General features: G+C 43.5%; 1 protein-coding gene across 1 annotated transcript; it reads right to left on the bottom strand.

Moving 5' to 3' along the window:
• Positions 1-69: 69 nt before the first annotated feature.
• Positions 70-27,357, bottom strand: AP1S3 (adaptor related protein complex 1 subunit sigma 3). The gene is made up of 5 exons (XM_080409017.1): positions 22,375-27,357; positions 8,729-8,907; positions 7,446-7,554; positions 6,333-6,470; positions 70-5,347 (listed from the first exon to the last, which is right to left on the bottom strand). Exons 1-5 carry the CDS (start codon positions 22,852-22,854, stop codon positions 5,312-5,314), a joined length of 942 nt encoding a protein of 313 aa, XP_080265143.1. The 5' UTR covers positions 22,855-27,357; the 3' UTR covers positions 70-5,311.

The following is a 27,357-nucleotide window of genomic DNA, read 5'->3' as shown; positions in this document are numbered from 1 at the left end:
GCAAGCTCTAATGAATTTGTCAGCCTATGTAACTAAGGATTCTACATTCAGTAGTGTTTTTTTACAACAGACAGACAAAATTCACCTTTGCAGGAAAAAACCATCAGCACTCTCTTCTCCACTGCAGAACATGGTGTGTAACGATACACACCGGACTTGGAGCATAAAGCTCCAGAAAAGAGGAGAATTCTCAGCAAAAATTCTACAGAGATGACGGAAGGGTAAAATAAACTTTACCATACCTTCCCTATGTTCCCCCCTCTGCCGAGCTTCCTTTCAGCACTAGAGACCAGCAATATTCCCACACTGATAAACAGGGGTAACCAGATTTTTCCACATGGCTATGTACACAGAAACGTTCCCCACCTCATATACTTGGACTGTCTTTAAAACATACAACTACAACCAAAGTCAAAAATCCTCAGCTGAATGACTATCCCCCCTTACTGGGGCATTCCAGACCAGCCACATGTTCGCTTTCAGTGTGTTCTTTCCATGAAAGTTGGACAAATTTTGTAGTGTACTGGGAAAGAGGACAGCAAATAAGATGCTATTTATTTCTAGACAGCCAAAGAATAAGCTCTGAACTATTTTACAGCGTTCTTTGTATGAAAACATGTGGTTACAAGAGCTGCTAAATAAGTAAATAAAAAGACAAGGTTAAGTGGACTAGACAACAGAACTTGAAATAACTGTAATTTATGATAATGTATATTGCTGGTTTTCCTTAGGGTTTGCTGAACAATAGTTTCAAGAACAGCTTCTTCCCTTCCCTTAGCCTGGGTCTCATTAGTCATGTTCCAAGGCAACAGGTTTCCATGACAGCAAACATTAAGTTTTGCAGCGCAACCCTTTAAACTAAGCTTTCGCTACTATACTTCAACCTAGCCCAGCTATCTTCACGGTAGAAAAAAAAAAAAACCTACCCTGAAAAATCCTAACAGACATTTAACTCAACAGATATTTTATTTGTACTATCATCTTGCTGAGGAACACAGATGATGTTGAATGTAGCAGGAATGTCATCAAATTCCCCAGAAGGATGCTTTTACCTGGTCTGAGCTCACAAGTTCTTGGCAGCCATCTAAAGCAAAAATATAATGATGTAAGCTGATGATGCAGACTCCATGCTCACAAAGGCATCAGACAGAGTTAATAAAAATCCCACCACAGGGATTAACTGCAGAACTGAGACCTTTGGGTTTACTCATTTTGTGCAGGGTGAGAGCAACATCCCACTCAGGCAGTAGCTGTGCTAACAAACATTTTCAAATGCATTTTCAGTGGAGTAGAATGTCACAGACAGACACAGACAGGAGTTTTCTCTATGAACTAGATTGAGCCTTGTTATTTTGCGGGGACTGCTGATTAAACGTCTCTGAGTATCTTTGAAAGCCCTACTCACACTGTTAAATTCTTCTAATCTTCCCTTATAAACCAATCCCTCCTGACCCCTAATGTACTGTTATTGCACACTGTATTACTCCAACACAGCACAGTGCTACACAGAGGATAAAAAAATGTGTTCTCTATTGAAAGGACTGTAAAATAAATTACAAAATAGCAATTCATCTTTTCATAAGTACAGTGTTACTCTGTCCAACATAAATTCAGACAGAGAACCATACCTAACTATACAGTAAGTTTCCGACCTGGGTTTCTGAAAGGACATGGGTTTTTTGTAGGAGCAGCCAGGGGAGGTGTTGAAGATTCACTTTCAGTGGCTTTTCGTTAAACAAAGGCTGATAGGAGGTAACCAAGGTAACCTAAATGCCAAACATCCTACAGTTATTTGTAAGAATTGACACCTTTTAATGAGCCACAACACTCAGAAATGCATAATGAAAACAGAAACAGAAATTGTAAGAATTCATGAATCCTGTGAGATCCTGCCACTCTTGCCTCTCACACAAGATGATTTGTCATACTTTCAATATCCCTTTTGACATTATTACACTTATTTTTATCCCAGTCTGTCTGTCTCTCTTTAATTGTCATGGTATGTTCAAAGATGTCACAACTCAAGAGTTGCAAATAGTTGCGTGACAGATAACCAGCCCTGTCACAACTGGTAAGCAGTAAGATCAGAGTAAGAATCCTCCAGGCAGAGATGCTAACAAGGAAATAAAAAAGCTTTTTGTTAGATACAGCTGGCAAAAGCAAGGATGGCAATCAAGGCTAGCAACATGACCACAATTAATGGTTATTTTAGTAAATGGAATTTTGCAAACTAGGACATGTGCTTGAAGCTTGTCAGCGAGGTCAGAGTTTAGATAACCACAAAAGATGTTGGTGAGATCAGGAAAGCTGTTAAGGCACCTGTTTTCTAACACTTTTTTTTTAATTATAATTTCATGAAGTAATCTTAGAAAACTTTACATTGAGTATCGCCTAGAATAGTCAGGCAAGTTGAAAATAGAAACATCAACAGCAAACACAAATTAAACTGGCATTAAATGAGAGATTCGTGAATGTATACAAAGAGATATGTATCTCCTCCTTTAAGAAAAATCAAAGAACTAAGACACTGAGAGCCAACCATCTTCTGATGAGCTATACTCCACAGTGCACTAACCTATGTAGAGTCCCGTCAATGGCAATGGAGTTCCACAAATACAGAGGCACAGGCATTTTGACACAGTGACCTAAAGGTAACCTGTAAATAACTGGGTTTCACTTGGGCCTTTTAATTTTTGGACTTTTTCCCTTTGGAGAAAGAACTGAGCTGAACTGCCACTGTAACACCGCTTAGGTGAGTGACCCCTGCCTCACTGAAGGTTGTAAAAAGTATAAATACAAGTTTTATGTTTCCATCCAATCTGTTCATAAGTGTGCTATACATACAGGCTGACACTTGCAAAAGTCACATTAAGTAACACTCAACTGCCTACTTTGTGTAGGCAAAAGTAACAGGAAGATGTAGATGCTGCTTAGAGCAGGAATATAATTCAGCAGTTCTTTGGAGTGCTTAACACATGCTTTTCATCCCACTTTGTAGCACAAAGGTGGCTGGCACAACAGGCATGCCATACTCAATGACCTTGTGCAGTAGGGCAAGGCAACCATACTAATTCTCTCACACTTCTCAAGCTGACATTGGATACATCAGTTTGGCAATACTATTTATTTCAGATGCTAGAATTGATATGGTTGGCATAAGTAATCCTAGCTAATGTATTATTCTTTTCCATAAGGAACTCTTCTCTATTTGAAATGAGAGAGAAAGAAGTCCTACAGCTCTTAGAATGACTAAAAAAACAGGCTTATGGTATCTTTATTCATACCAAGAGATCTTCTTTTTAGAACTCCTATTTTGATAATACCCCACAATTCAAGCAACATGACAGTTATAAGAGTCAGAGAATCACAGCGTGGCTCCAAAAGAAAAAGAGTAAAAGCAAATGAAACTACTGATGATTTCACTGAATAGAAGTCACTTATAAAAGCAAAGAGCAAAAAGAGCCTCTTTGCACATTCTGAAGTGGCTTCATAATCAATTAAATACTCTACTTCAAAAAACTTAATTTCAAATCATGCGAAAATAATATACAACTCATACAATTTCATTAATTTACTATTAAATGGAATGTCTTCAGAGCTATTAAAAGCCCTTCAGCAATTTCACTATTTTTTCAATGCTGAAAGTATGCCTTTGACATCAATACAGAGAAAACAGATGGATAAAGTAATTTTTAAAAAGAGCAGTACAATGCTATGAACCAGTTTGTCACAGTTTTACTAACAGACCAGATAACACAGGCAGAAAAGTGGGCTGAGAATTACCAAAGTTGTCATGTTGTCTCAAAGTGCTCCCACCCTCCAAAAAGAATCCCCAAAACCCTTCCCCCCAGGAAGATACAGACAGACAGGAGAGAAAGGAGCAATGAAAAAATCAGAACAAGCATGCAGGACACTTAAAGATCAGAAAAAAACCTAAAGGAAAATACTGACTGTACATTCCAGAAATCAAAGAAAATATGTGGAAGGGAAATGTGAATCAACGCTCAGATCATTCTGGCATATGTCTCTGATAACTTACCTGATTTTTCTATAGGACAGTTTCATGATTTGACAGAGACAAAACATCCAGCTATGGGTTATGGGCTAGGATAAATTGAATTTCTCTGAGCTTTGAATTCTGTTAAAGGAGGAAATAATCTCTCTAAGGAAGTGTTCAATCAGTTTAGAGAGACCAAATTGCACTGACGGACTTGCAAGTTAACATACCTGGCTCCCCACACACAGCTACAATGTTTTATAATACACAGTAAGATGCACAGCCCAGCTGATTCTTCTCTTTTTCCCTTTATGCAGCTTGCAAAGTTATAAAAGATTGATTAAATTGTCCAACCTTCACAAAAATGGGCCACGCTCAACTACTAGAAAGCTGATCATCCTAATAGGTGTGTGAATTTGGGACAGGAAAACTCTACTGGGAAAGACGGTTATTAGTAGATACCAAAAGATATAAGAGATTATTTTCACCCTAAAATATCAAAGACTAATCTCTTCAGGATATCTCCTGCTCTCAAGCTGCACACTTCCAAAGGTTGCAGCCTTTGTCCAGGTCCAGGGGATCTGGGAAGGGGACAGCAAAATGAGAAGAAAGACAGAAACAGGCCACCCGCATGCAGCAGCAAAAAGGATACACTAAACCTGGCAGAAGCATCTTGAGCCAACAGTCTTCCTAAGGTGCGGAGTGCAGTCTAGTAGCAGTTGGAGCAGTCCTGCTACCAGACTACAGCAGAAAATAGAAGGAAGATAGAGAAAGAAAGAGGCTGGTCCAAAAAGAAGCGTCTTTCTCCTTATACTAGGTGGCTTACATTTTCGAAACAAGCTTGCGAAATCAGGGTCCACAACCATTTGGCTTTTAGAAAAAAAATTATTATTAGAGCAGAATAATCATTACATTCAAAATAATGGACATTTGTACAAAAGTAGAGTCATACGGTCAGCAGTAGACCAAAACTAGTAAAAATAGCTCTTCGAAGTACTGTCAGTAACAGTTTATGATGACAAAACCTGAAGCTAAAAGACGTGGTACAAAACAAGTGTTTAGCCCAGCTAGGAGAAGAGAAACTAGATGAAGGGTAGTAACAACTCTGAGAAACTCATCTGTAGAGTAACACAAGCGCAGAATTGTTAAACCCTCTGCTACATTAGCTGACCTTCATCTTCACCATTATACAAACAAACCCCTTCAGTTATTGGGTTTTGGTATTTCTCTGAGGATCTGGCACATTGGGAAGCAATTTCAGGAAGTGCATTTTAGAGGTGCATACAGCAGTTCTCTCTCCAGGTAGTTTTAACATTAAAATGCAGGCTTGTTCATGTACTCTTCCACTGTCTGGGGGAAAAACAAAACAAAACAAAAACTTGATGCATTATAAGCAGTACAGTAATATTCAAACAAATCCTCTCGTCCTCTCTGAAGACAGTTGTAATTTTGCATGGAATTAATTAACTAAAAGGTAGAAATAATTCTGCTTTAAAAACCTTTCAGAGCATTTTAGAATCTGCTCTTCTAATCGTGACATCACGGTTGTGGCCAAACTCATCACATCCAGCTGGCCGTTGTACAAAGCTGGTGTAGTTTCACGTGCAAATGCCAGACCACTGTGAAAAACTGTTGGACTGACACAGCATGCCCCTAGTTACTTCTACCAGCATGCTTTTCTTCCAGCATTAAAATGCATCCTTCGCCACCCAGGAAAAAATGAAGTAAATCCATCACATTCAATTGCTTTTGCCACTCCTGGCTCAATGGTACAAGTTACATTACAAGTTACAACAAGAGAATTCCTGCAAGGTTCTGAATAAAGTTACATATCTGTGCCCTGCAGAAAGACTACGAAGGTGTTATGAATGAAACTCGTTTGCCAGCAAGAACTTTTGCCCATGTTAAAGTGTTAACAGTAGGTCATCTGTTTCCAATGTATTAGTGAAACAGAAGAGATTCTTCTGTATCCATATATATGTATGTATAAATGAAATATAACCTTAGATTATGTTCTCATATTATATAAATATCTTAGATACATCTTAAGCTATTTCTTAATATAACATCCAAGAAATTCTAGCAGTTAAACTGCAAGAGAGCATTATATAAAGAGCCTCCAGACAATTCCGCAAGATGCAGGAGGGTTGAATTGAAAGCTTATATAACTGCTACCTTGACTGCACTGTTGTACCTATTGAAACTGGACGTAAGACACATTTGGATAATTAAATACCAGAAGTGCTTAGCTGTATTTTAAGCTCCTGTCAAACAAGGAAGATGAAAGAAGGTGGAGGAAGATCAGGGGTTTGCCTTTTGTTTTCCTCTGCCTTACCTCCTGCAACATGTCAGAGTCTTCTATGGCTTTCACTGCAGACCTCTTTGAAGTTTCTTGAACTTCTCCACCGATTACAAACTCATCAAGAATAAAATAAGCTTTTTCAAAATTAAAGATAATATCCAGCTCGCACACCTGCCAGAACAAAAGGACACCCCACATTTAAATAATTTTTACAGCATTATAAGCACTACTAGGCCAAAAGTTGTAAGATGATCAAATGTATTCAACATATCCACTCTTGTGGCAAGTAGCAGGGTAAAGAAAGATACTGCATATTCTGCAATATTGCGGCTTCTGCATGTATTCTCTTCACATATATAGCCTATACTTACGGCAAAGATATTCCACTTACTGTATTTTATACAATATATTACATTCATAGCAGTTTTCAGAGAACAAAGCTGACTTCCTAGCCCACTAACCTTGTAATAGGTCTTACATAGCACTTGTAATATGGGTTACACATGTTCATGCAGCTTCACAGAGCAAGACAAATTCCCTGCCCTAGTGACCTTACAGTCACGGACCACTTTTTTGTTTTGAAGTGGTACAAACATGAGTCACGGCACAGTGATTTACATAAGAAATGTATTAAGGTAGTGGGAACAATTTCAAAAATGTTTATAGAAAAGATGGGTCTCCTGCAGTCTTCTAAGACTTACTGAAAAGACTTATTTGGACCTTCTTCAGGTCTTTGCTTTAAAAAAACCACCCGCTTTATCTTTTTCCTCTTCATATGCCCTTAATTGTTACACCATATTGTGAAACAAACAAAATGAGCATACCTGAAGATGTCAGGAGAGAGAATTAGAGTACACTCACCCAGGGTTTTTTAAAGTAATTTTCCTCAAGCTTTCCCCTCAAATTCTATTCCAAGACAAACATACCAAGCACCGAGATTAAATTGGGAGGGGGGAAAGGATAAAAAAAAAAAATCTTATGATAGTTTCAGCTCTATTTTATAAAATATTCTAATAATTCATTTCGCTCTGGATTAAGAGAGTCTACAAGTTAAGCAGTGCAGATGGAAACATGAAGCAAAACACCTTCAGACAACTGTTTATCAGACAGCCAGGAATGGAGTTCAGGGGAGAAAGTGAAACCTACGTTTCCAAAGTATCTGTCCAGAAGCTCTACGTATCGATGAACGACCTCTAGTGTCAGGAGCTCATTGTCTTGGTCTTCTATTGCACAACAGAAATATAAACTAGCATACCTAGGGAAACAAAGGCAAAAACATGAATGAACAGCTATGCAAATGACAGTTAATGTCTATCTGGTCTCTAAAATAATAATTTTCTTTCATTCTTACAATGTCCCAGAGAACACTTAAAAAGATCAGATAATTTAAACAAATTCTTAATTTAGTTAGAAAAACAAACTCCACCCTTGGCAAAGTGGGATACCTCCAACACTGGTCTTAAAAAAAACCAGTAAATCAGCAGTACTCTAAGGTCTCCCTCAGCTGCTGCAACAGCACTACAGTAAGTGGGGTTAATTAATGAGTTACTGCTCTTTATTAAAAAATAAAGGCAAAAGTCAAGGTGGAAGGAGTTACATCCCTGCAAGCCTGCTGGCTATCAAATAATTGACAGTGTTTTACATAGGGCCTGAGAGCATGAAACTGCTTAGACCAAGCAATCTTCACAACTAACTTGCAGCAAAACTTTATGTTTAAATCAACCCAAGATGGGAGTAACGATCTACCTCAACTCTCTGGTGCTGTGGCTGGAAGCCCAACTTGTCACAGCATCTGATCAGATGTTTATATCCATCACTTCACAGCATGGAGCACCATTTTTGCTAAATGGGAGATGCCACTTAATTTGTACGGCGTGCTATACCTTAATGCTACTTTTGTTTGCTCCAACTTTACATGAACGAACAGGCAGTTAATGCTAAGCATCCTGTAACTGGGGTCCAGTGATCGGTTTGGAAAAGGAAGTGTAAATTAACACTTTCCAGAGGAACATATATTTCAGACAAAATTTGACAAAATGTTGAAAGTGCCTCAGAATAGCTCCTGCAGCCTCCTGAAGAGCCTGATAAAGCTCAGCATGCATCTCAGCAGGCTACCTTGGGGAATTAGAAGGAGCAGTGAAGCCTAAAGCCTTCTCACAGAATTTCAAGCACCAATACTTATTATGTATTTCCCCATTTCTCTCCTTTAACTGATTGTACAAGTATTTTGCACCCCACAATTTACCCTGCCGATTTATCTGGGGACACTGTGCTGGTATACACAGATCGCTGATGGCAGGCTCTGACTAGCTTAGTCTAGCACTTAAGGTTTTGTTTGCTGCTTTTCTTGAAGAAAGCCTTTATTTTCCCTCTTCTAGCACGTTATTTATATGAATAGTAATCATACGTTCTCACAAAATTACTCACACCTTTTGTAAACAAGCTTGAGGTCTTTCCAGTCAACAAAACTACATGTTTTTTGATTGCGAGACAAAATAATCTGAACAATTTCTCGAATGATCTTTTTCTTCTCTTTATCAGGTAGCGTCGTATACCATTTCTGAAGCCTTAACTTCCCCTGCCGACTGAACAGCAGTATAAAGTGTATCTAGAGTAAACAAAGCAACATGGTTAACACCGGGGCCACAGCCAGAGAAGAGCATTCCTCTGCCCCACGCCGGAGCTCTGTGAAATCCTAGCGAAGGCATCTCCAGCCCTGACATGATGTCTGGACGTGGTGTCAGTGAGGTCTGGGGGAGGCTGAGCGGGGCAGCAGAGATCCCTCTTCTCTCCCCCAGGCAGCTCTCTCCTCTCTGTGAGACCTCTCCCCTTCGCACCCTCTTCCACCCGACCTTCCCCACCTCCTTCCTCACCTCGTGCAAACAGCAGCTTTGCTTCCTACTCTACCACTTCCATGGGGAACGGGAGGAGCATCACCACTTTGCAGTTGTGAGAAGAGCCTCCTCCAGCAAGATTTGACACCTTAGTGAAGGGAATAAAGACTTATACACAACAAGGCTAGGGGCTAGGGAGACCAAGAATGCAGTGTGGCACAAGACCAGAAACACGAATACCTAGATAGTAATCGCTAATTTTGGTATTGATCAATCTCAGGTCACAAACAAAGCAGCACATTCCTAGAAGAGGCTATAAGGAGCAGAAGAAAGCAACTGCTTTGGAAAGGGAGCTTGACTAGTTTTACTAAAGAAATCACCAGATTATGAAACACAGATGACTATGATGACAATGGACAGACCTCAGTGACCAAGTATGTTATATTAAATAAAGCATAAAATGTACACTGTTCTAAAATTTCAAATTCAAGTCTAGTCATAATTTTCCACAGTTTGGCCCATAATTTTTTCATGCTTAGCATTAGCAGTATTATTGAAATACAGAAGTGCTCACTTTCAAATGCCAGTTGGCTCTTGGAAGAAAAGTATCAATTCACATTTATACAAATGCTTTTATTAGCAGATTAAAATAAATGACCATACTAAGTCTTTAAGCAGTACAGTAAGCCATCTACACATAGCACGGCAATGGCTTTAAGAATGCAAGAAATCTATTTAGGGATGACATCCATCTCAATGGGTCATCATCTGCCAAATGGAAAAAAAACCCACAAAACAAAACCTAGCAGGGATAGAGATGCTTCCAGTGGCTGAAGACACTGTGAACTGCCCTGTTCCTGACAGGCATCCCCATCGCTTTTCTCACCAGTAGCAATGCTTGAAGGCCAGGGACTTGCAGGAAGGATGTCTAACCATAGTCACGGCCATGTCACCATGACAGGCACACCACCACCTGCCCAAGCAGAGGCAAGGCTTCCTCTGATGCTGGGTGGACCAGGGAGAAGCACAGCTCATTTTCCTCATTTGTTCCCAGCCCTTGTGAGCCCCCCAACAGAAGAGCTGGCAGGTCCCTCGACACATCCCATTCCCATTCGCCTAGCCTTACCCTTCCCTACAGTTTCCCAGTCTACACCCTAATCCCTTCTCCCTCTTTTCTACTCCAGCTTATTGCTGCACCTTCACTTCCCCATTGCTCCATCTCCCCAGTAAGGATTAAAGTTAATGTTCACTATTACTATCAAGATTAAAATGCAGGTTTCTATAAAGACAAAATCATTCTACGCTCTGGTAAAGTCCAAGCAGAGGAGTACACCAGGGAAGCTTCTACATAAAAGAAAAAAAAAAGAAAAGCTACCGATTTTAAACAAAGCAATCATTCATAATTCAGAGCCACTCTCTAGCTCTTAAGTCACATAGTTATTGAGTAATCCAGAGATAAGAGTTCTGACTATACTGAGAAAGACTTTAAATGTGGGATCATTTTAAGGAAACGTGGACTGTTTTATTCATATGTGCCTGTGGCAGGATCTACTGGTGGAAATATGGCTCTTGCCATCATTAGTCTAATGTGCTTGATAAAATTACAAGGATTTTGTAGCTGCCTTGTATTGAGTCCTATAATACTCTCCAGATGAGCTTGCTAAATAAAAACAATTATGCTGCCAGCAGTACACATGGCCTGATTACAGTGAAGATCAAAGCACCATGCTCTTGCCTTTCTCTGTTCATATGACCAACTGGGTTTTGACAACATTCCAGCTGTCAGGGTTACCCCGGCCCAGTAGATGAAGGGACAGTACTTAGTGTCCATACACTTGGTCCGCTGAGAGTAGCTGAATGACTACTTTGCTTGCTGCACAGCTCATTAACTCCAAAGCCTTTGTAAAGGTGAGTGTATTTTGAAAAGCAGGGCATAGGTCCTGCACACAAGCGCAGAAGGTCAGTGGGTGTCCATTTAAAAGTAACGAGGCACAGGTAGCAGCTATTTGATAAACAAATTTCTAGAAATATGGTGGATCAGATAGGAAAGGGTGATTAGATTTGATTGACAATGCAGAGAATTAGTCAATGAATTCCTATCAAAAGCTGGCAGCATGGTCAGCATAACAAGGTCGTGCAGTTTGAGAGATCCTCAGGAAGAAACGTGTTTGCCTGCCGTGCTTCAATAGGGGAAGACAATGAAGGGGTGTTCTGGTTTGGGTTCAGCTGTTGGACCCAACAGACCTTAACTCCGAGTGCCTGCAAGTAACCCATGTATGTGCAGGAGAGCAGCCTTACGCCTCTAAAAGGTTAAATACCAGCAAGCCAGGGAATTACTGTGAATATTATCACCATTTTCTGCTGATTAGTTTACTTCAGGGTGTTATGCTTCACCCATAGGAAAGCTGGCTGCTCTCCATTTAAAATTGCTTTGAAAACTCCACTGTTTCTTATAACGATGCAGTTGATGTTTCACCACCCCTTTCATGAGCCGAAGGAACATTCTTTGCATTCAGAAAATACCCATTAACGCACTTTTAAACGCATCAAGATTTGTACACAAGTTTCAAAAATCCCACTTTTGGGTCTCCTATCCCACGTTGCCTCATATACAGAATATAACTGCATACCTCATAAGGCGATTTTACTATTATAGAAATATACACAGCTAGAAAACAGGTAAGAGCTTCTACCGTAGTTCATTTCTAATTTTACAGTCTGCAGTAAAATAATGTGCCCTGAAGCCTAGGTATGTATTACCGGCCAGCTCAGAGCTCCTGTAACAAAATAACACACTAGAAAGCTGCAGATACTTAGAAAATACGGTGGGGTTTTTTTTTTCTCTTTTGACTCTTCTTCCTTTTCCTAAATTCCATTCAATTTGGGAAACTCTCTAAGAGGTAAATGTTGTTACATTCTCAAGAGGTTAAATGGCTTAATTCCTGTGTGAGCATCTCATTGCTATAGACAGACATTGTTTCAGGCAGTTCAGCATCGCTCTGCCCAGCCACACAGACACAGTGCGACACACCACATTCCCCCCTGCCCCAGCTCCCTTGTTACAGCTCACTGGAAAGATGCCGACACATCAATAAACCTGGAAATGTTGAAGGACTGCACAAACACAAATTAATAGCTCATTTGTTCCTTGACTGGGAAAACCTATTTGCTTTCCTATAGTGCTAACGATGAGATGGATGTTGATTAAGGAATTTTTGGTTAGTTTTCAGCAGCCAAACTACGAACAGAGGTAGATTATCCTGGTTTTAGGTTTTACTCATCTTTAAAAGTTCTAATTCCAGAGGAAAACAAAGGCAAATGACTTGCTTCAAGCAAAATACCTTTGAAGCAGAGTGCTTGATTTCTTTTGCTTCCATTCTAGGGTGTGCTGGCTGTGACTAACAATCACTAGACCCAGGGGCGATGCCAATGGGAATATTTAGGTCCAAGCCTGAGTGGGTCGGGATGAGGAGTGCAGTTCCTATGAGAGCATCGGCTGCCTTCACATGAGGAGTCTGTAGGAGACAAGCTTTGGTCTGGGAGCTGAGTGTAATTTTATTAGCCTGTTTTACTGAATCAGACCCAACCACCTACAGCACTATGCAAAATTATCTCCACAAACGTCAGTAAGTAGCCTAAATGACTGCATTTTGTATTTGTAAGCCATAATTTCCTAGTTGGAAAAATAGTTGTTTTTTTAAATCAAGCATTTAAACCGGACTTCTAAACCTGAATTCTATCCCCTCCTCATGCATCTCTGAATCAACTGCAGCTGTAAGTTGTGCAACAGGTCAGAAACTTAGACAGCCTTTTGTTTCATCCAGATCTACAAAACTGCACCAGCGTTAACAACCACCCCCCTTAGTTTCAGGGCCACAAAAAACTTTCATATGAAATAATTTAGCAGTAAATAGACCACACACTGAAAATGCAAAATACAGAAGGTTTACATGTTCATAAACAGCAAATATAAAAGATGTATGTAAAATGCACAATTTATACTTTTTTTTCCCCCACCTTCCTTGGGAGACCTTTCTCTCCTTTTGCTAATGGGCTGCCATGGTCTGAGAAGCAGCTCACCTAAGCCTGTCTCCTAGACTGCTCCCTGCCAAGACCAGAGGTCCCCTTCGTGCAGCCTTCCCCAGTGCACGGCCATTTCGCACTCCAGACCGATCAAACACTTTACAGTTGGCTCACTGGTTTTGAACTGCGCTCATTTGTTGCTTTTACAGAGGTTTTAAAACGTTATCTGAACTCCAACATTTAGTACAACTGCCTAAAGGGCCCCAGACTTTATCATATACATACAGAACAAACCACCTGTAAGGATATCAAAAAAGACTGCCACGTGGGTAGGCAAAGCAGCTTTCCTGACTCCCAGAGTCATTTCTCCAGTTTACTGTCCAATGACATAAACATGTAAAAGATGCCACACTTCTTCCTGTGAGGGGAACTCCAGGGGTCAACGCAGCAAGGCTCTAATTCACCCGGCTGTGAGAAGAATGAGCACTAGAAATGCTGCTTCTCCTCCTCCTGTAATTCAACCTGCATAACCTGTTCTGTGGCATCTGGCTGCTCCAGGTCCCTCCATGGGAGAGGACAGGGAAACAGGAGGACTCCAAGGAGCCTACGGGGAGGGATGGCAGAAGAGATGGCAGCTGGAAGACTGAAAAAAAAGAATCCTTCTCTTTCCTGGGTGCTTGGTTGGGCAAGGATTTGCTTGGCTAGGCAGCTCTGTCACTCCAGCAGCATTGGGTTTAGACTCTGCTCCAGTTGCCACCTTTCGGAATTCAGTTAAATCCCTCCCAAATCAAAGTCACCTTTATAAAAGAGAAAGATTCCTGAAATTCTTAAGTTAACTAAAATTTGCAATTAGGAATTACTATCCTGAAACAGACAGCTTGGCAGAACTTGGAAACAGGTTTTCTTTAAAAGCTTTCTTTTTAAACCTGCTGCTGCCAGTAGGGGAACAGGCAACGTATGACATACTAATAAAGAAAAACTGATGGACCACATAAAAAGGGAAGTGGGACAACAAAAGCCACACCTTTGGCTGATGGCATGCCAACAGCTGCTGACAGAAACCTGGGGAAAACCAGCCTGACTGGCTGTACTTAGTGGAGAGGAAGCAACTTTTTTCATAAAGTTCTTTTCACTTATTCTGACTCCCTTGAAGTCTGCTTGATCTTCTGGCACTGTTTTAGTCGAGTTCATATTCTGCTTATCTTTTACTATTTTTCATTCTTTCCTCCAAATGAAAGAATGTATTTCCCAACATCGACAGGTGTCCAGAGTTTTTTTATTAGTATTTATTTCACATTACATCTGAAAATGAACAAACCTACCTTCATGAAATTGTTTCTTTTAAAAAGTATGAACATCCAAATTATCCAAAGACATTAGGAGGTTTTTTTTCTCCAAAACATTTGAAGAATAAAAAAAAATCATTTTAGTGTTTGCTTTGTTTAGTGGTTTTTTTTAAGGGAGGAAAGTAAATACTGACTTTTTTTAAAAAAAAAAAAAAAAGAATAGCTATACTGTGAACACACAGATGGTTTGGAATGCCAGGTGTTTAAGGTGAAATGAGAAGGACATACTGAACGGACAACTACTGACCTAATGTATTAACAATCTAGCTACATCAGGAAAAGCCAGAATAACAACACACTGAAGTATTTCGGTATTCTGCTGCTGCACCGAGTCCCCATCTGGCTACTGACCTTTAATACATACACTCTGGGATTTTAGGGACTTTTAAAGCAATTATGTAAAATCCAGAACAGGCTACTTTATTGAAAATATTGCCTTCCTTGTTTACTCTGTTAGTCTGTTATTCACAGCCACTCAGAAGCTGACAGATATTTGTTAAATACCGTAGAATCTCAGCTTTAAAAATTCAAATGCATATTCAGTCCGTATGATTCAAGCAAATAAGAAAAAAAGAAAATAAATGAAAAACCTGCAACACAAAAATACCAAAGTAGCTGCCCAACTGGCACAGAATTCTGTCTCGCTTAATCTCCATTAGGAACATTTCTGAACAATTTCCCCTAAACAATACATCCAAAGTCCATGCAATAAAAGCTGTGCCAGATCATTACAGGCACACGTGACTATAGTTACACATTGATTTTATGCTTTTCGTGATGCAGAAACTGCCCTTATCTTATTACTGAAGATTTTAAATTGACCAGCATTCTAGTATTTAAAGGATATTTACACCATATAATATTGATCCAGGCAACAACCTTCTTGAGAGCCTCACTTGAGTTAAACAAAACTATAATCAAAACAGAACTTGAGATCAGCTGTAGTGAATCAAAACTATCTCGAAGCTCCCTGCTCCTGATCCCTACCTAAGGATGAGAAAACAATGCCCAGGCCCCGGCAAGCTCCCTCCAGCTCTGTTCCTGTTTACCACTGCCTCTAGCAGGTCTAGTCCTCCTGACCTTGGCTCATTTCTCATAACCCAGCAAAATTCCTTCAACAACCACCCCCCTACAGTACAGGCATGCTTGGGTCTCCTCCTCGCAGGCTGCTGGGCATCCCACCAACGGCGAAGCTGGGTTTCCAGCACCTCTCCAAAGAGGACAGACAGCACAGCTTTCCAACAGAGCTCCTAAGATGTAGATGCAGGCAGTGACATCCAGTTTTTACAGAGGATAATTCGTCTCAGTTTTCTTAAATCCGTGATTTTTTTTATTCCCACAAAGTGGAATTACCCCAGTTTCTAGGCAATAAGCAAGAACAGGTCCAGGCAGGGAGTTTGCACAAAACCTTCCCCAAACTTCACCAGTGGAGAGCAGGCCAGTGACCACACTGCAGCTGCGTGAACCAGAGAGACAGCACTCACATCCTCAGCCTTGGCTCCAGGGACAGACAGCTGCAGGGACACCAGCTGGCTGACCTTACAGAAAGCAGCACAATTTGAAGACATTCAGAACAATTATTAACCAGGTAATCACATCCTTCTACCTCCTGTGTTCTCAGAGGTGTTTTTATTTGTTTATACACTTTTGGGAGGCAGTGGAAATCTTCATTAGGTTACTCTTAGCAGGAGGAGACCAGGGGAGAGGCTGAACAAGCTTGCCAAGAACTACCTCTAATTCACTATAGCCCCAGTGTATTTTACAGTCACAAGAAGCTGTTTTCCCAGCCTGCTCCTTGGACAGCTGGTGAAGAAACAGAGCTAAAATCTAGCCCAATAGACTCTAGCAAAAGGTGCAGCCTCTTTTATTTTAATTTCCCATTTGTCTTATCAGGTATTTGCAAAGCCCTGCTATGTGAAGGCACCGTGATGCCCTTCCCTTGCCCCTGAGCTTTCAGGGAGCAAAGTTAAAGAGCTTTGCTCCGGGCCAGGGCAGGCACACGAGAAGGTGATGCGCTTCCCTGGGGCCTCAGCCAGCTGACATAGTGCTTCAGCCCTGGGAAGGCCATGTCTGGTGGCGCAGGAACACTCCAGGTCTGCAGCAGTCTCACACCCATTCCTCCAGCTCCCAACATAGACACTCAAGGAAAACTCAAGCTCTGAAAGGACCAAAGATTCACATGAGTTAGGATGACATTCGTGCATGACTCTGAAAGCGCACTGGAGTAATTCTTTTGAAACACTGCAGCGTTCCACTTAGGCACTTTCAATAAACTCTCGCTTTTCCCTTTTAAAATGGCATTTTTTTTTCATTAAGGTAAAGAACTGACATGGACTTAACCTAAAGAAGCAACCGCTGTTTACAGAAGAAAGGGCCAGAGCACAGGATCTCACAAAATGCTTTATGTTGGCCCAAAATTTAGCCTCCAGAATGACGAAGTGTATGAAAAATTAATTCTGCTATACATTGGGTCTTGTCATGAGACTCAGAGGAAAGGAAATGCTTTAGGTCCTGTTCCTTCCCCTTCCCCGTCTCCTGAGCCTGGTGGCTGTTGAGTTGTGAGTTTAATGCAGCCATGTAGCCATTCCCATGGCTTTTCCAGAGCTCAGAGCAGACGGGCAGACACCCACCCAACACTTCACATGTTCTCCTTCCAGCATGCAATGTTGCAAGACAAAAGGCACAAACTGGTAAATTTCTGCATTTTCTTCAAACAAAAATGATTCTTTTTCTCATTCTTTTGCACTATGTGTCTATCGCTTGCCTCAGGGGACTAGGCAGAGGGAGATGATCATCATACAGGGGTTCCTGCACTGGTTAATGGGCCATCGAGAACTGCAAGTGTCTGAGCAAAAACTACTGTCAAGCTCCAACAGCAAGCAGCATTGCAACAACAGGCATTTACCAGCTGGTGAAGAGGGATTTCAATGCCCTCTCTTCCCTTCTCAGGTCTACACAGAGAACAGCAAATGGACATCCTCACAAATTCTGCAAGTTAGAGAAGAAAAAAAAAAAAAAAAAAAAAAAAAAGACTGGTGCATGGAGTACCTAGGGTTCTATCTGTCATATTAAGAAACAGAAATCCAGGACATACTAGGCCAGAAAGACATGTCTGGCAAGAAAGGCACGTCAAGCTTGCCTTAAACCACACAAATGTAAATTTTCTTTTCCCGTCCTACCCCGGTGACTCTGCATGCTATATTCCTACTTGCAAACAAAACACCATTTGAGCATGACTGGACCCTGCACCTCTCTAAACTGCAACATCTATAAAATGCAAAGGCCCAGAGCTGGCCCCTCAAGAAAGCAGATACCCAAAGCAGCCAAGGAAATGCATGTGACAGCCTGTAGAAATAGGACAGTAGGGAAATGAAAGGGAAATGAATGGGCAGGGATGGTAATTAGCAGTTGTACATATGTGATACAGAAAGAATTCTTTTTACAGGAGCAGTACGGTTTTAATTTAGGCATCACTGGAAAGACTGCTACTGGCTCACATAAATGCCTGATGTATATGCCAAAGCATAAATCTTATAAGTACTTTGCGGAGGAGCAGCTCTACCTGCCCTCTCTGACCCATCAGTTTCCTCAATACTTTCACTGTTTTGTCCCTTGCACATAACTGATGCCTTCAGAAGGCAGAAGATCTACAGGACGGTTTATAAAGCACGGGATTTTGAAGTAATTAAAGATAAAGAAAAGCAGCAAACATTTTACATGGCTCACATGCTTGGCAGCATTTTCTTGCCTCCTCATAGCCACCGCTGCCCATTACTCCTCTAGCTCTCTCCCTCCATTTGCCTACCTCAGATGCCATGGCTTTCTCCAAAGCCCTCCAGGCACTTCACATCCCAGTAATGCCTGGCTCTGAGACAAGCCTACAGTTTTCTTATTTGTGAGTGAAAATATATAAAATGACTTAAGCAAAGAATCATCAGATGATCTATCATTTCTTCCGCTTTCCAGAAATGAGCATATTACCCAGAGACAGTAAAGTGTGCATCGCAATGACTGCACAGCCAGGCAGTCCAGCGCGGTCTCTAGTACAACAGTGACTCATGACAGTGAGTACTTGAGACAGACATGCAAAACTGGAAGAGGATCACATCGACAGTCAGAAATTATAGACTTCCTGAGAAGAACCCCAAAAAAACATTTTTCCTAGCAAATCCCACAAAACGGTATTAAAAAGTCCAACTGAATGGCAGGGAGTAACTGAATGCCAGATGATGGATCACCTCCTGAGCAGTACTCTGATCTGAGCAGCTTCCAGAAGGGGACAGCACAAGTAACAGGGCATGTGTAAAACCATTCTGGTAGTCCTGTCTCCAGGAATCACAGATTTAAAGATTCGGGGCCAGAATCAGGATACAGACAACGCACCTATGGACCCATTCTCTATGAAATGCCAAACCACTAGGACACCCACAACACCCTTGGCAGTAGATTAAAAACATTCATCTACACTGTGTGAAAAAGCATTCCCTTTTGTTTTCTTTACATTTAGTGCCTAAAAATTTCACAGGATGTATCCTGACTCTTCTTGCAGCAACCATTCTTTGTAGCATTCATGATTTCACCCATTTCTATCACCTCCCCTGTAGTCATCTCTTTCCAAGCTGAAAAGTCTGTCTACTCAGAATCTTCTAAATAGGATGCCATTGCATTACCATTATCTACTCCCACAGTAATAGTTCACTACAAGATAAAGAAATACCACACGGACTTTTCTTTTTCATGTAGAACACTGCCTAAAACAACAAGAATCATCCATTTGTAATTTTCTCTCCCTCCCTCATCTATTCTAATCTGCGCCCTTCTTGTCTTTCAGAGGTAAACGCCTAGAGGCAAGGTTCATTGTCTTTGCTAGACCAATACACAGCTGTATTACAGAGTGGAAAAAAGCAGTTAATTCTTTAACCTGTAGACAGTAAGTTCCGTGCAGCACTGAAAACATTTTGCAGATCCGTGTCTAATTTAACAATTACGGACACTGAGACTGTTAGTGATTCAGAATAGCTGAGAGTCCATTTCAAAACACCGGGCAGGTGTCAGTAGCTGCAGTCGCTTCAACTAGTATTTCCACCCAAGCTTCTAGATCAGTGACTGGTATCAAATGTCTCGCTAAGTGGAAACAGTGCTTGCCAACTCCTTTTCTATTCAGGCCAAGTACATTTTTAGAGCCCCTGTGTCAATGGGATTCTTTTGATCTTCTTCCAGGGTTTCAGATCACGCTCACAGGTACTAATTTTTCTCGGTGTACTGAAAAGCAGCACAGGTAGGAGGGAAGCAGACCCTTTACTACGCAAGCATCAGTTCTGCACTGGTAACACTGAGGTGGCAGTAAGATCAAGGTGTTGCAACACAGGCACGAAAGACTAAAGCAACATGTGTCTTTGGGGAAAGAGTTTTCTCCTCTGTGCTCTCTCTCCGCTCTTCGACTTTGTTGAGACAGCAATCCTTCAGGACATGTTTCTCTGCTGCACCCATATATGTGTCAGGGAGCAGAATTTAGTCTCTTTTCTAAACAGTCTTTTTTTTTTTTTTAACATGTCACAAAGCAGCAGCCAGGCAGAAAAGCTGTCTTTCTCGTCAGGATGTGAAGTTAGCTTTGCTAAATAGACTCTTTCCTGAAACTTCCTTGGAAATCTGCAATAGAGCAAGCAATCAAAACAACCCACTGGCTAAGATACAGTACCATCTGCACAAGTACCTTCCATTCAGATCTTAAAATACAGAAAAAAGGTGGCAAGCACAACTGTGTCATTCCAAGCTAGAGGAGTGGATCTACGAAGAGTTTAAATGACCTGTTGAAAGTTCTTCGCTCATGAGCCTGAGTAAGGCTTATTCTTGGTTTGTAATCCAGTAACCCTTATTTCTTGACACGCAACTTAGCGTAAACAATTCCTTCACAGAGACTGGATGACAGACACAGTAATTTTAACCAAAAGAGTACCCTGACAAAAGCACCCTTTCAACAGCACTGGTTAATAAAATTATTAACTGTAAGAATGCACACTCACCCTATAAAATTATAACCATCAATACAGTAGATCGTCTCCAAATTGTCAATAAGCAGCGCTCCCCTGGGACCATCATGAGTGCTTTGAAAACTAGCATTTATGGAGTGCATGTATCAGGGAGAGTTCTGAGATCAGCTTCCCTGAAATCTGCTCCTGTATTTACTGATCTTCAAGGGCAAAATAGGAACTCTGGTTGTTTACATAAGCTTTACCCGAGGGAAGTGACTATGTAGGGCCAGTCTCGGGGTGTAGCCGTAAAGATTATATCTATTATGGGGACTTAAGGTGTGCAGACTGCATTGCCATCTGTAAATTCATTACTATACATTTCTATTTGCAAACGTAATGACAGGTCACCTTTCTAAATACACTAAACTAACACATATTTAGCATTCTGGCTAAGCCACTGAAAAGCAACAACATAGCTCTGCCTTTGAGGATAGAGACAAACAACAAAGCTTGGCCTCCAATGAAGGAGTCGAGACTTTGACTTCTGTTCAGCTGTACTGCCAGTAACTGGTATCACGGATGCACACAGTAGGCAAACTGTGCAAGACAGCAGCTCAGGGCACGCTCACAGAACCTGCCCCAAGTCTGAATTATCAGGCAGTGAGATGGTTTCTCAATTAAGAGGCATCACTGACCACCTTACTGCTTGAGAGCCCACAGTCCTCCTCAGGGAAAATCTAGCCATTATTCTGAGGATATTGGTCATCACGCTTAACAAACGAGAATAACCATGGCAACCTTTTCTGATCCCAGCAAACCACCACCAAGCACAGCACTGGAGAGCTGAAACGACAGGATCCTGCCTGTCAGCCCTTACACCTGGAGGGCTGCTGCCCCCTTCCAAGCTGCTGCTGCTGCCTCTGCCCAGCCATGGAGCCAGGTCACGCACGTGGCTGCCAACAGAAAACATACAAGGAACTGAAGCAGACCCAGCGGGTCTCTCGGACACGTCACTTGATGGAAAGGCAGCACGAAGCTCCTCTGACCCCCATGAGACCAGGTAGCTGAGCAAAGGCACCCGAGCTGGACGCTGCGCCCACTTACCTGGCACCAGGGAATACAGGTAGGGAAAAGCTCTTCCCAATGTGCCCATCACAAGAAAACCCACTGCCCAACACCGCCTCGCTCTGACAGAAGAGCCAGACAAAGGACAAGAGATCCACACAAAGCCACACCTGATCCTTCTCCAGGCTCTGGAGCTGAGCTGATCTGCACCCCGGCTCCTCAAGTTACAGGAAGGCTGCAGGAAAGCTCTCTTTAACAGCCTTGTTTTCCTGGTTGGCTACGAACGGCTGTCGGCGTGACCCCAGCTCACCCCGGGGCCAGAAGACAGACAAGGAAGGACCAGAACTTTCCTTCCTGCAAACAGGTGCAACCCTCGCCCGAAGCCCCCCGGCCGGAGCGCTGCGGCCCCAGCAGGCAGGCTGGCACGCACCTCCCGCACAACACATTGTACCTCTGTTAAGAGCCAACTCAGATTATTCCAGCAGGATGATTTTTCACTGAAATCCAAGTTTCTTTCCCCCAAACACAAGCCGGCCGCTGGCGCCCCGTCCCGGGATGCGCCCTGCCGCAGGCACGGCGGCCCGGGGCCCCGGGGCAGCAGCGCGGCCCCACCATGGGGCTGGCCCCTCGGCGCCGAGCCGGCCCCGCGCAGGGTCTCCCCCGGCCGCGGCGGGTGCAGGAACGCGGGCCCCGCCGGACCGAGGGCAACGGGGCAGCCCCGCTCCGCCCTGCCTCCAGCCAGCCCCGGCGGGGGAAGCGCAGAGAGCGCCCGCCGAGGGGGGCTGCGGCACCCGGGCAGGGGTCGGCAGCAGCCGCCCGGCCCCGGCACACTTACCATGGTGCGGCGGCGGCACGCTGGGAGCCGGCCTGGCCCGGCTGGCTGCCGGCCGCCTCCCTCCCGCCCTGCCTCCCTCCCCGCCCCGCGCCAGGTGAGGCCCGGCCGCATCGCGCCTTCCCACAATGCCCCGACAGGGCCCTCCCGGGCCGCCTCCCCCGCCGGGCCGCGGCTCCCGGGGAGGGCACGGGGGGGCCAGCCCGGCCCGGCGGCAGCGCCCGCTACGGGCGCGGGCGGGCGGCCCCGCTGTGCCGCCGGCGGAGGGAGGCAGGGCGCGGGCAGCGGGCCGGGGTTCGGCCGGGACCGCAGCACGGCCCCCCCCAGGCCCCGGCATGTGGGAGGGCAGGCGGCCCCTGCCCGCACGCGGGGTGCCCCCGGCTGTGGGCCCGCCCTGCTCCCCGCAGCGGGACCCCAGTTTAACAACAACGCTGCCGGTTTCCCGCAGCGGCTCGCCTCAGCCCTGCCGAGCGTTCCCGGCATGAGGCCACGCTGCCGGCACAGCCGCGACGGCTCTGCACCCACCTCCACCACAAGGAAACTCGCCTAACCACCGCAGACGGCTGGGCTTTGCTAAGCTGTGCTTTCTGGGGGGGCAAGACACGAGCAGCGCCGCCGGTAGAGCAGCGAATCCCTGTAACCTCTGGCAGGGATCTGCCGATAAGCAGCTGGTGCCTAAATCATGTGCGACATCCACAGGCTCAGCACTTGAATCTAAAGCTCTAAATCCAGGCCTAAGGCTTCTCAAGCTCCTACCAGGAGTCTGATTCAGATGCAAACTACCACACGAGCACAAAACAAGACAACTTAGGATGTTTAAGTGCCATGTTTGTAGTCTAAAGGAGAGCCGTTCTGCAGCACACAGCATCACCTAGCCCAAAGCGCTGCTCTCTGGATTCAGGATATGGTTCCCACCTGCCCTGGGCAGAGCTGTGCCTTGCTCCCATGTGCAGTGCTAGATGCATCAGAGCCATCAGTGAGAACGCAAAATCTGAATGAGCTCAGGGACTCCAGGGGACACAGTGATGTCAATGGCTGACACAGGTGGAACCCCTCTTCAGCCTCTGGCTTCAGCAAAGGAGAGGTCCCTCACTCAAAAGCAATCCTGCATGCATGGCTGAGAGGGCAGCTGGGCTGAAATCCACTCACAGCTGGAAAATCTTGTTTGCAAGGGCAGAGAGCATATGGAGGGGTGTGCTCCTTACACTCATTTAACAGTGTGGAGGTGATTTCCACATTTCCCTAAGCACACATGACCCTACTCCTCTCTGCCCTCCATAAGCTTCGATTTGGTCTACACAGGCACAGTGTTCATAGCACCTTTCACTGCTGCTTGCTCAGTTCTGGTTTCTGTATGTTCCAACCCCATCCTCTCAAGCAGCATGATGCATGCTGTGCTGCGACACTGCCAGCTGCCGAGTGCCCTGGTTTCACTTCTGGAGTGCACAACACAAGAGTCCCAGCTGCCTACAGATCTCACTGATACTTCATCTGCTCACTTGCCTCCAGCTTCTGTCGCATCCTGAGCACGCATCCCAGACCCATAAAGCAGCGCTATCTACAGACTGCATGGACACACTCACCCTTTACTGCACAGCTGTGGTGCAGCACTCACCACGCCATGCTTCCAAGACAGGACTGGCCCCACTGGTTTTGCTGGGGCACTACCTTGCCTTCGGTGTGCCTGCTAAATACATGCTTACTGCTATCAGCATCTGTTAAAATAGACCAAACCCTTTTGCTAGATTCAGCTGGGATGAGTAAACAGGCCAAATGAAGTGCCACAGCACCCATGCTGCCTTCCCCAGGAGGTAAACATCTGGCTCCCCCACAACCACAGTCAACGCTCCTGTCCGTTGGAGCCCCCAGCTCTACCTACCCTGGCCTATGCAGAGCAACAAGAGCTGGCTGCGCGCTTGAACCCCAAATGTTCCTCACTGTTGGTGAATGGGGGATTTCCACAGATACCACCGCAGCACTGGGAAAGCCATGCCTCTGAACGCTGGGAACTGGATTTGCCAAATATGCAAACACCACAGTGCAGACGTACTGCAGATGTAGGGCATCAACGTTTCAACTCTTCCGTCTCCAAAATGAATTCAAAATTAAGGAATGAACATTCCCCTCACCTGTGAAAACAACTCTGGCCTACATTTTACCTTGCTATGTAATTTACTCCAGTGATGAACAGTAATATTTTTTTGCTTAACAACAGTCTCCCAATAATCTTTTCTATGCAAAGACTTTACTTACTTAGACCCATGAATGCAAGGGAACTAGCTTGCTGCTTTTGTGTTTTTGCAAGTACATCAGAAAAATAAGCAGCAGCAAACACATCATGCATACAGCGTACATTAATAGTAGTGGCCAACATCAACACATCAACATGCCAATCTTGCAGGTTAGCAGAGAGAATTTTGCTGCCCAACAGAAACAAGGCTGCAGATACAGGATCATGCCTAAATTAGATGCTTTCCAGCACAGAAAGACAGGGCGTACTTAATGACTGGCTAACTAGGAGTGGTAAGGAGTTGGAATTCTTCCCTCTCCACTTCTCCACCACTAGCACTGTGTGCCCACAAAAGTGATGAAGATAGCTCAAACTCCCCAGCTAGCAACTACTGAAGGTTATCAGTGTCACACAGCAAAGGGAGCAAGTGGAGACAGCTGTGGCACACAGTTGTGCCAGATGAACTGGTGGGGTGATCTTATGCCAGCAAAATGCCATACCATGGACTCCTTCGGGTCCTTCCCTTAGGCCCAATTAACTAATCTGAACACGAAAGCTTGCCAAGTAACGCAAATTTATTTCTCTAATTCAAAAGGGGCTGCAAAGGCTTTGGGACCCTTCTCTTTTGGCTTCTGTCTCTGCCTGAAAGCAAACACAATATGAATTCCTTTCTTGAGGACCCTTTGAAAGGCTTTTAAGTGAGGCAAACAGCTGTTGGATATTGCATCCTCTTTGCTTACATTCCACTCTTCTATCGCATTCAGAAGTAGAAAATGTTCACACTGAGACTTACAGTGAATTTAGTGAGCCTTGTGTGCCTATAGCTGCTGGTAAGAGCTTCTCTAACTCTTAGGTATAAATTTTGGTGAGTTTGGACATTATTTATTTGAAAAGAAGTCACTGATAAAATGTCAGATGCCTAGACCTGCAACAAGCCTTGTCTTAGACCCTCCTAATCTCTGCAAGCTTTATGGACTACAGAAACTAATCCTGGACCATGTAAGTAAAGCTATACATTCACTAATGATTTACAATCGATTGGGAAGTTGTATTCAACATACATTTCCAGGGAAACAAACAAATCCTGACAGCTGCAATTAAAAGACACAAACCGAAGAACAGCAGGGAGAGAACAAGATACAACATTCTCCTTTCTTTCTAAAAAACTGCAAAAAATTTCCTTCTGAAAAAGCCCCACCTCTTTACTGCAGAAAGAAGCCTTTTTACTGACATTGAGCACCACCAACAAATGAAGCAGAACACTGGCCATTGACAACGAATCTAGCCAGCACATACCTTGGTGTCATTGTCAGTACCTAAACTGAGCTGCGGCCAGGTACACAGAGCCACAGGCTACTACTGATAAGTAGCCCTGTGTGAACCAAGGAGTTCAGGTGATGTACAGTCCACTTGGTGATTTTACAGGAGACCTGCTGTGCCCGTTTTTTTCCACTTGATACCAGGTCCGTAGGAAAAAGGTAAAACTTTGAAAGCCCAATCTATAATCAGCTGCAGGAGGTAGCTTTTAATTGCACTTGGATCAATAGTGAAGCAATCTAACACTTGCTTTTGGTTACTAGGCATGGGTTTGTACTTTTCCAGACAATTTCCCACTGCTTTTTGTGTATTCCCTTTTCCTTATGAGCTCACAGAGTCTGGATTCTCCACAATTTAAGTGCAGAACAAAACATTCGTATCACTAGAGAACATACTGGATTATGTATCTGTGCCACAATTTTTGGTACCTTATCAGCAGCAATAGCATGTTCAGTAAGCAGTCCCAACACTTAAGCAGTTTACAGTACTAGAAAAGAGTTAAAAATAGCAGTCTCAAATCCTTAGAGCCTGTACTGAAGGGATAGGTGTACACAAGTACACCTTTAAAGGGTGTCAAGTGGCATTTTGTTTGTCAGCTGTATAAAACTAAGAGCAGGCCAAAAGGCAGATAGACATTAATAAAGCTCCATCCAGAATTCTCTATCAACACAAAATGTGTCAGTGTAGCCCTCTTGTGTTCAGTTGGATTCACAGCTATTGGATCCATGGTGTCCTTCCTTACGACCCCTTAAGTTAAGGCTCTGCCTGCTTTAACCACACTGCCACTCGGTTCTTTGCCCTCTCCACCTTCCCTCAGTTTCTTTCATGTTTTGACTTGTCCCATCCTGGTTGTAAAATCTAAGCGTATTCAGACCATGCTTCTGAAACAGCAGAGTGCTTGATTGGTATATATACATGTAGATATAACTGTATGGTATATACACCATAAAACGAGAGAACTGCTGTTTTGGAGTAGGACTAAAACATCCCTCGTTGCCTATAAGCATGCTTGTATTCCCAGCATTTCTTCTCCATAAAAGGACCACAATGAACACAATTTGCAGCCTTGTTTCCTTCTTCTAGATAATGCCTATGAGATCAAGTTTTAAACTGACTGTCCTACAGACACCATTTAGACATGTGTAATGTTTCTCTACCCTTAGAAATCACGCTGACATTCTCCAAAACCTCTAAGTACTATTGACAGTCCTGTGGATCCCAGAGTGCCAGACCTTCCCTACCAGTCACGAAGACTAAAAACTCTGGTATCCACCACTGAGCTGGGACACTGCACAGTCAGGTTTGTAAGAGATAGTGGCTTTTACAGCGTTCTTTTCCAACCTGCAAAGGCTGCAGCAAACAGAACAAGTTATGGCTGCATTGCTATGGGTGCTTAGCAGGACAAAGTCTTGTAACTGAGGATGAGGTACTAGGCTGTA

This window comes from Falco punctatus (assembly GCF_963210335.1).
Source record: "Falco punctatus genome assembly, chromosome: 13".
NCBI classification, from domain to species: Eukaryota; Metazoa; Chordata; class Aves; order Falconiformes; family Falconidae; genus Falco; species Falco punctatus.
The sequence above is the reverse complement of the archived record's forward strand: the minus strand, read 5'-3'. Positions and strand labels throughout refer to the sequence as shown.